Source organism: Carassius gibelio, chromosome A1 (genome assembly GCF_023724105.1).
Source record: "Carassius gibelio isolate Cgi1373 ecotype wild population from Czech Republic chromosome A1, carGib1.2-hapl.c, whole genome shotgun sequence".
Classification (NCBI taxonomy): Eukaryota; Metazoa; Chordata; class Actinopteri; order Cypriniformes; family Cyprinidae; genus Carassius; species Carassius gibelio.
In genome coordinates, this window is record NC_068371.1 from 3,129,815 (window position 1) to 3,139,905 (window position 10,091).

Sequence of the window (10,091 nt, forward strand, 5' to 3'; positions counted from 1 at the left end):
GCACACACACACACACACACACACACACACACACACACACATGTACAGCAGAAGCTGGGGTCACTAGGGCACCCGGCAAGATGAACAAAACAAGCTCCCGCTACCAGACCATCCCCCTTGAAAAAAAAAAAAAATTAAATCACACACACTCCATCCAGACACATTAACGTCAAACCTGATCAGAGCAGCAGAGAGAGAGAGGACACACTGAGACGAGAAAGAAAGAAAGAAAGAAAGAAAGAAAGAAAGAAAGAAAGAAAGAAAGCAAGAAGGAAAGAAAGAATGCACATTAAAGTAGCATAAAAGATAGAAAGAATGAGAGAACAGGAAAAGGAGCAAAGTAAAGCAAAACGAGATAGACAGAGTGATGAAAGAAGCAAGAAGATAAAAGCTGCACATGTTAGCCACAGATGTAGACGAGCTGAGATAATCTAATGAGGGAAGAACACTGTGTGTGTGTGTGTGTGTGTGTGTGTGTGTGTGTGTGTGTGTGTGTGTGTGTGTGTGTGTGTGTGTGTGTGTGTCAGGGCATCAAATCAAATAATACTATCAGAAAGTACATCTCTTTTTTTCTCTCACACACCTGCTACCATCTTGATGAAACTGAGTTGACAGACAGACCAGAAAAATCCTTCCTAAGAATCATAAAATCTGATCACACACACTTTTCATAGACTTCTATTGTTTTTTACACTGAGCTAATAATATGTCACATCCCTCACCCTGACCCAATGCATTTAACATTTTCATTAAAACATTACTTAAGATGTTTATTAAGACATTTTTCTATTGGCTGGTCGCCCGGTTGGTGCTCATTTCAGGTTTTATTATCTCTGAGGGGACATTACAATGCAGGCACAACAGTGCATTGTTGCTGAACTAATTAATCTATTTCTTTGTGATCTAATTTAAAGACCAGCATTTTACTTTAAGTCTCACAAACTGATAGTTGAGCCTGAAGATCCCAGTGTATTTTTAGGAGCCCACACACACACAACCATACCATGTCTAGAACATGAAGTGCGGCTGTATGACGGCAGAAACATGAGCGATATGTGCAGCAGGGTACACACACACACACACACACACACACAGAGACAGACATTTCCTCCATCAACCTCCTCCAAAGTCCGTTAGAATGTTGTTTTTCCTGGTAAAGCTGTTAGCGCTCGCTATCCTTCCTCTCGCTCTCTCTGAGCAGCAGATGTTTAAGCATGCATCTCCTTTTAACTCAATTTAGTCTGTTCATGGTCTGAACCTCCCTTACTGCTGATGCCTAGATGTCCTGCATAACTCAATTACACACACACACACATATGCACACACACTCATGTCTGGGAGTAATGAGCGAGATTTAGATTTTGCTGTGTTCATGCTCTAACTTTTTCTCCAGATTTAATGTCACTATCTTTTGGTATTAATAACAATGTATTAAAACCGAACCTATAGACCACACAGAAGATTAGGGAAGCAAACAGAAACATTTAAATATATATAGTGCATGAATTGAAATCCTAGATGTGAAAGATCCCAGATCTGACTGCAGCAGCACAGCAACAGAAATACGCCGAGAAAGAATATAATGTCATAAGCAAACAGATTTGTAAAAGCTATATTGTTTAGCTTTGGAAAAGAGACAAATATCTCATTTTAAAAATGCAACAAAAGGAGAACAGAGAGAGAAAGGGGGTGAGAAAAAAAAACAAGGAATAGAAAAAGAGGGGCTAAAAGATTCAGGACTCACAGTCTGAAGAGTTTGGTCGTGCTTAGAAACAGCAGCTCGGGAAGAACCTGAAGATTATTCCTGTTGAGACGCCTGCAAACACAGACACACGCCGCGACATGAAATCACACAAACACACAGTGGTGCAGTTTATTTTCATTTACAAGAGCAAAATTCAATGTCTGTGAGGCACCAGAAATGATATGACCTTGCAGACGGTCTGATTTAACATGGGAGGTTGTGTGAAACAACTGGAATAATCGAACCAAGTGACATATTATAGAAAACATCATGAAAAATATGAACCAATATGAATCATCAGATCTAAATGTTTACAGAAGTATGCACTGATTGTGTTGTGCTAGGAAAAATACTTTAAACATTTAATGTTAAACATTTTTTCAATACAGACAGCCAGCCGTCAACTTGGGCCTTGACTCTGCATGTGTGTGTGTGTGTGTGTGTGTTGTTGGCAGACACTGTCAATGTGTGGGGGCATCTAGCAAACACACGCAGACAAAGAACAGCCCGGAAAAACAGATGTGGGAAAAACAAACACAACTTCTCACACAAAGTGAAGCAAAAGATCTTATAGTGCAAATACACACACACACATAAACACATATGCACACACGTCATGAAAGGAAATGATGCATATTTGCTTTGTGATAAAAAGCAATTTCTTACCCTCTCTTGCTCAGTTCTCTGACATTGTAATCAACTGGGTAATGTAGTGTATGTATAACAGACGTTATGCATGACAGTCAGCACATATATAATACCCCCTGCGCATATTAATGAAGAGTGGCGCCACTGCTGTCTGTGCATTAGATTAATGAGGCTTGAGATTAATCAATAATGTTTTTAATACCAGAATACAGATTGTTCCATGTCCCTACTAAGCTCCCAAGATCTGAGAACCTCTATAATAATGGAAGAATGTTAAAATAGCACAAACAGCCGATCAGCTGACGTCAGCATGCGAGATTTCCCACACGTCAATCAGACAAAACCCAAGTTCTAAAGTGAACTCTGAAAGTACGAAACCACTCTCCCTCTCTTGTTTCTACACCCTCGCTTTCCTCTGACACACTCTCGCACTCAAACACAGCAGCCGATGACATCATCGCTCGGCTCCTGGGGTTACATCATTCCATTTGAATATTTAATGAATGATGAAATAATAACGAGGCACACAGAGCTGCACACTCCAGAAATGCCCACGTGTTTCACTCAGGCACAGAGGACAGCCTTCCCTGAGGACCCCACTGCAGAAACACACAAGACACACACACACACACACACAGTGCTTAAAGCGAATAAGATCGACCCTTAAAATAGACGAGTACACACAGACACACACTTGCAGATAGAAATGCACATAGCCAGACTCTGACACACACACACAGACATGCACTCGCAGTCATTTCCAAGGAGGGCCATAAAGTGAAATTACTTTAAATGCCAAAAAACAGGCAACAAGACTGAACAGAGGAAAGAATGAAATGAAAATCAGTACAACACAGCTTCTGTAGTGTAAAGCAGACATGAAATGCAATCAATCACATACAGCCTGATGCATATTGCACACAAAACTGGAAATAACTTTCTTCATTTGGCAAGCACTAATCTGATTGGCTAAATCTGTGCAACTTCCTTATAGGCTTGCAAAGTTGCTGAGATAACGGTATCAAATGTTTGAAAGACAGTCAGCATTTAATTTATTTTAATCATTTCTTCAAAATGATCAGATGTGGAGTCTATATTCCTTTTTGCAATATTTTCTGAACAACTGTTCATGGATAAAACCATTTCCTTTTTATTTATTTTTTTGGTCACACTTAATTTTAAGTTCTAATAAACAAACTATTAACTGTGACTTTTCCCTCAAATAAATCCTAATTTGCGGTTTATTAATAGTCAGTAAGGCAGTTAAGTTAAGGGATCTAAAATACGCTCATGCAGAATAAGGCATTAATATGTGCTTAATATGAAAGTAATAAGCATGCTAAAAAGCAACTAGTTAATACTGAGAAAAGGTTCTTTTCTTTTTTCTCCAAAAAACAAAAAACGAAACAAAAAAAGACACAAAACTAAACTAAATGAGATGGAAAAACCGAATAAAACAAAAAGCTGCAATGTGGACTAGACTATACGGCGGTCTGGTCTCAATCCACACGACATTAGCTCACATCCAACAGCTAACACAGGACTGGGTGTGTGTTTATAAAGAATAAAAAACAAAGATTGAAGGAAAAAAAGAACGGCAAAACAGGCGGCATCAATGAGGAAGGAAAGAGAACGCATGAAGATGAACAGTCCTTCTCCATAGGTTTACTTCACCTGACTGCATTGCTCTTAACTAGCAAGCCGTGACGAAATGTGTTTGTGTGGATCTGAGTGTCTAAAAAGGGGGTCTTACATGGAACAGAGGTAATCACATCCAATACCTAAATGCATCTCCAATACACACACACACACACATCTATGCAGGGCCTTTGGTAAAGGCATTATAATGTCTATGAGTTCTAATCCTCTCAGCTATGCAGTCACCCTCCAGCATTAGACTCCTGCTTTTGTACCGGCACAGTGGGACTGATCTTACACACTGACTTTAGCTGTGCTATTGAGCACTATCGCTAGTTCCTCTATCCCTACACTTATCACTATAACCCTTCAGTTATGCCAACACTGCACAATTCACGCCAAAAGCAAGTTTGCTGTTACTTCTTGCTATTACCAGTTAGCTGTACTCTGTTTTATGAGCTGTATGTTACTGCACAAAGCCACAGTCACGGTTAATGCCACTGACCCTTTCGCTAGTTAGCATTCACACGCAGCAAACACAAATCATTTATTAATCTAAAGTTATCAAATTTGTGAGTGAATTTTATGTTTCTCACAGAGCCGAGTTGTGGTTCAGCTGGGCTGATCGCAGTCATTAAACAGTTCCTCACCAAATTAAAAGGTAATGACTAGCAGAAAAAAACAGGAGTGCATTGAGCAGGTGACTGACTGAGTTTCACGCAGATTTAATGTGACCATCCGTGAAAACCGAACACCTGCCAGTCACCATTAAGTGGGAATTGACAGTCAATCATCTTAAAAAATATTGTTTGAATCTAGACAGTAATCATGATTATGCAATAGCCTAACATAGAGTTTAATCTCTCCTCAGGAGAGAAATAAGGCTTTGTGCGGAATTAAAAATCAGCGTGGCCTTCATTCATTATATAATACATTACAGTACTGCACAATAAGCTTTATTAATTGTAATCCATTATTAATTGCTAATTTGCCCTATGGTCCTTTGAGAATGTCAAATGGTTTTTTTGAATTTATGATTAAAATTAGTAAGAGTGCCGTGTAGAGTGCAGTTACTGAGTAAAAGAAAACACAATTTATGATTAAGAAAGAATCTGCGTGTGTGTGTTTAAGAATTGTTAGGTTCAATGCACAGTACTTATTGTGTTTGTGTTGTAAAAACATGTTCACTGTATCAAATGATTAATTTAAATGTTAGTGCATGGTAGCTAAAGACACTTAGTAGATAAAGTCAGATAATAGTCAGATAATTCTGCAATACAAGACACTGTATTGAAAGCATTATTGACTTGAAACGGATTTGCTAATGAGTTACTACATTGAAAAAAAAATGTTAACCCCAAAAAACGTGCTCCATGTTGTAACAAATTTAATAATTTAAATGCATAAATTTAATACTTTAATGTCACAGAAGCAACTGAAATGCATTAATAAAATGCAATGGGCAGTTCCTCACTTTCTATAATGTACATAAGGACTTTGACTTCAAGGATTTGAGTTTAAATGCTGGACAAATCAGACAACCGTAGCAGCTTGTTAACCACAGACCACACTGTACTCATAAATAGTCTAAAAACCCCGTTAGATATTCATCAGATGAGCTCATGGCTCAAAAATGCTAATTCAATTCTGTGTTTGCTCTATATTAATTTGCGTACTGGTTAATATCGAGATCTGCAGTACACCAAGTGCAGCACTTTAGGAATCTGACGAAACCGAAACGTTTGTCTGAGTCACTGACAAAGAATATGGTCTGAAAATGGAGAATAGCTGGGGGAAAAGAGCTGGAAAAGAAAATGTGTGTGTTCCTTAAAAGCATAATTCCCATTTCCATTCCAGCTTCCAGTGTCATTCTCTTAAAGGCCTGTGTGTGCCAGAGTTAGTTGTGCATGTGTGTGTTCCCCTGAGGCTGGGATAGCTGTCAGACGAAAATGTTGCTCCATGAAATCCTGACCACAATGCGCACATACACACATGCCCACAACATACAGTGTCCATCATTGAAGTATGAAAACACACACTTGATTGTGCAATGCCATTTTACAATTAATTGTACTCGGCAGGTCACACAGTTAATGGTAACTCACAAATACACTGCTGACTTTTAGCTAGTGCAGCATATCTGTGTGTGTCTGTGTGTGTGTGTGTGTGTGTGTGTGTGTGTCTGGGTGTGTGTGGGTGCGTGTGTGTGTGTGTGTGTGTGTGTGTGTGTGTGGGTGTGTGTGGGTGCATGTGTGTGCTTTAGTCACTCACAGTCTTTCCAGCTCTTTCAGGTCCTGAAATGCCCCTCTCTCAATAGAACTGATCTTGTTCTCCATTAGCTGCCTAAGAAAGGAAATAAAAATAAAGATAAGTCACTCATTGCATTAATTTCAAAGATTAAACTACAGTAGTTAATTTGTCTGTGCATGATTGGCACTTTCGTAGAAAGCACTTTACATTTCACTGTCCGCATTTAGGTTTCACAAACACCATTTCACAGGATATCTCACGATCGGAGACCCTCCTCTCATTATAAAACCACCGTAAATAAGAGCTTTAAACTCCAGTCTAAATACAACATCTATACTTAGACTATGATTTAAAAGAACAACATAATTGCACTATTTCCCTTCAGCTACACTGGCATCCAAAAGCAAACGCCTGTTAAAATTAGACTCTTATACTGTGATTTAACCTGTGACACGCAGGTTTGTCTCCACTTTAAGAGTAAAAAGAGTGCGACGATTCATGTCAAATCACTAAATCAGACATCACAATTTCTTTGTTTCAGCTTTAGCGCAATTACTACATTTTACCTTTTTATAACAGTACATTACAACCACACAGATACCCACGCGAACTTTCACATGTATACCCTTGCAGGAATGAGAATAATATATTTATAACATCATTCAAAGGTTTACTGATGCATTATTTAACCCTTCCGTACCTGGAAATACCCCTTACATGAGAAATCACAGCTGACGAGTCACAATGTTTTGTTTGACCGAGAGACGTCTGTGAAGGATGTTATGAACTGTTGGTTGATCTCATTTTAAAATTGGTACACTCTTAAAATCCCAGCAACCACCAGAAGAATAATAAACTAGGCTAGAGTCAAGAAAAAGTAAGAGTGAGAGGAAGAGAAAAGTATGCATCTATGAGGGAAAGGGCAGACAGACAGGGAGAAAGTCTCAGGCTGAAATACTACTCTCCAAGTGGGAGGGCAAACCTGTTCTTACATGAGCTCTCTTTACGTCTCTCTCTAACACTTACAGTCACACCCACACATTCCATCTCACACACATTTACATTCACAAAATCTCCCGCTCTGTCACAACCTCACACAGAGCCAGAGACGAAGATAGAAAGATATAGACAAGCATGTCACATTCCAATAACGCAATCATTTTTCTGAATAAATGCTGTCTTTGTTTGACTCTGACAATCATGGCTCACTGCCTCGCTACGCTTCATCGTTCAAACTTGTTTGCTCTAAGTGTGCATATACTACAAGTGTTTCAAACCCAGAACAATGTATTTTGTGACAAGTCATGCCATTAGGAATAATGATGCTTTCACTGGCATTGATCTAATAATGGGAAGATTGGGAAGAATGGGTATTTGCACAGTAACGTGCAAATAATCTGTGAAATATATATTTTCTATTTTACATTAACTTTCTTTTCTAGCTGTTTTTGCTTTTTCTGTTATAAGGTCTAGGCTACATTATGCATTTTGCATGCAAGATGCACTCTTAAACTAATAAAACGAATTAAAAATTAGTTCAGTACTTACAAAATTCTGAGGTGCCGTAGTCCCGCAAAGTCTGCCTTAGTGATTTTAGTCAGATTGTTTGCATTCAGGTCACTGTGGAAAGAAAAGAGGAGGGTAAAATGGTGAATAATGGCTTGGGTATTTAGCCATAATTAAGAAGTCTAAATTAGGCCATTAAGTGGTAAATGATGCTTTTTTCTGGCCTTCACTACAATGGATTAACATGCTAGATTGCTTAAATTGTCTGCGTCCTCATGCATCATCATTGAGTGTGTTTTATCACTGGTGAAGTGTGTGCTAGACTGTGGGTGAGTTCGTGTCATGTAGCCTTTGAAACCTACGTTTCTAAATGACAGCTACTTACAGCTATCCAGACAAACATGCATATCATAGTATCTAAAAAAACAAAAAAGAACAGCATAGGCCAGGAGTGATTTAAATTCTAATAGTTAAGTAAAAAGCAGGATTTGAGCTGCGTCTGGTGGTTTAACAGCTCCTCTGGCTTTGGTTGTATTTAAAACTTCATGCCAGTTTAATTAATGAATCCCACTTCAGAAAGACAGTCAATGTTAGAGATGCGTGAGTGGCATAGAAAAGGGCACTGGTATTTTTCTGATCACAGCACTTCAAGAAGCATGTAACAGAATCATATAAATAAATAATTAATGTGGCTTATTATACTAAATGCACACCGTTATACAAAATAGTAGCAGTCAAATTACATAGCATATTATCAAGAATATTTGGTCCGCATGTGCGCATTTTTTTTGGCTCAAATGCACACTGTAAAGTAAATTGTTGGCCAGAGTAATCGTGTTCGTGGTGCGTGTCTCTGCGCACTCACAGTCGCTCGGCGTTGCGGGGAATGTTCCGGGGCACGCTCCGCAGATTGTGCCCGTGGCAGTCCACCGCTGTCCCGCTGCAGGAGCACTGAGACGGGCACGACTGAGCCCCAGCACCGCTGAGCAATGCACAGAGAACCACTGCTTCCAACACAAACATTACTGCCGTTTCCTCCGAGTTCTAACAAAACGCACGAAAATCCTGGTGCGAAACAGTTGCACCAAATCACGCGCAGCAGTTTTAAATCCAAAAACGAGAGGAGTCGCAACAAATTATCTTTTAACAAGAAAGCACTTGTAATCTCCTCCGGCTGGAACGTTTTCCCCTTCTTCTTTACAAAGGAAAACAATTCAATCCAGATAAGCTCCCATCTGGGGTCGTAGTCTCTTCTGTACAGGGCACGCGAGTTTAGAGTCCAGATCCAGACGATTCAGCCGCAAACCAAAGTTTAAACTAATCCCGCACGCGCATTTCGCTTAGTGGCTCCTGACCTCACGCGCACACTCACACCGACAGGAGAAACGCGCACTTGAAAAGCCACCTGGTGATAGAGATGCAGTCACACATATCCAGCTGAGCCAATCTTCACGTGCGCTTAGAGGCTATTGATTAATTAGGTGTATTGATCTCGCGCGCCCTCATGCATCCATCATGTTGTCACACAGGGACAAATCTGCTTTGTAAATCCAACTCGGTCCCGCGTAAAGTCCTGGGTGATCTTTGCTGAGCTGTTTTACTCGAAAACTCAATCAGAAGCGTGTGTGTGTCTCTCTCTGGCACCTGTGTGTATGAGTGTGTGTTCAGAGCAAAGGCGGTGCCTCTAGTGTGGAAATAAGCCGCGCACACCGATAATAGCTACTCGGTAACGGAGTCAGCCCAGGAGACACCGAGACCAGTCGTTCAAACTCACTGCACTTCAAAGAATCATTTAAAATATATTATCTAACAGGCAGGAATATAGCGTTTTGAAAAGACTCCCGTCTTTGAAATCATGAAGTTGCAGACTAAATGGGCTTTTCTTGGAGTGAGTGAATCAGATAATTCCCGTGCATGCACCAGTGCAGTGAATGAACTCCTGTGCTGCTGTGATTCTCTCCGTTCTCACGCTCGGATTAAAGTTGTTTTAGGTGAAGTGCGGCTCTCTCTCTCTCTCTCTCTCACCGGAAGCGGCTCCACCCCTCGCCCCGCCCCGCTGGAGCCCGTGCAGTCTCTCCCGCTTTAGGGACACGAACGGCGATCACGAGCGCTCTAAAGACGGGAGCCGATGCGCGCGTGACGCACGGAGAGCCAACAAGTGAAGCAGCGTCTGTTTCTCTCTCGCACGCTCTCTGTTTTGCTTCTGGACGAGGAAGATTGATGGTACTGTTTAGTGACTGCAGGGAAAGTTTTGAAACTGTTCAAAAGCAATCTAAGCTGTTTACTGTGATCACAGATGAGTATC

The 10,091-nt window shown here is 40.3% G+C and overlaps 1 protein-coding gene across 4 annotated transcripts in view; it reads right to left on the minus strand.

Moving 5' to 3' along the window:
• The window catches only part of LOC127954792 (slit homolog 2 protein), a 70,655-nt gene extending 60,828 nt beyond the window's left edge, over positions 1 to 9,827 (minus strand). For 2 of the 4 annotated variants that reach the window (XM_052553422.1, XM_052553430.1), the window contains exons 1-4: positions 8,652 to 9,826; positions 7,829 to 7,900; positions 6,302 to 6,373; positions 1,745 to 1,816 (exon numbers count right to left, since the gene is read on the minus strand). In XM_052553422.1, the coding sequence (XP_052409382.1) occupies positions 1,745 to 1,816; positions 6,302 to 6,373; positions 7,829 to 7,900; positions 8,652 to 8,809 (374 nt within the window). In that variant the 5' untranslated portion in view covers positions 8,810 to 9,826. Of the gene's footprint in view, positions 1 to 1,744; positions 1,817 to 6,301; positions 6,374 to 7,828; positions 7,901 to 8,651 lie in introns of all 4 variants that reach the window. The other 2 variants (XM_052553411.1, XM_052553435.1) reach the window with 2 other exon arrangements.
• Between the last annotated feature and the right edge of the window lie 264 nt (positions 9,828 to 10,091).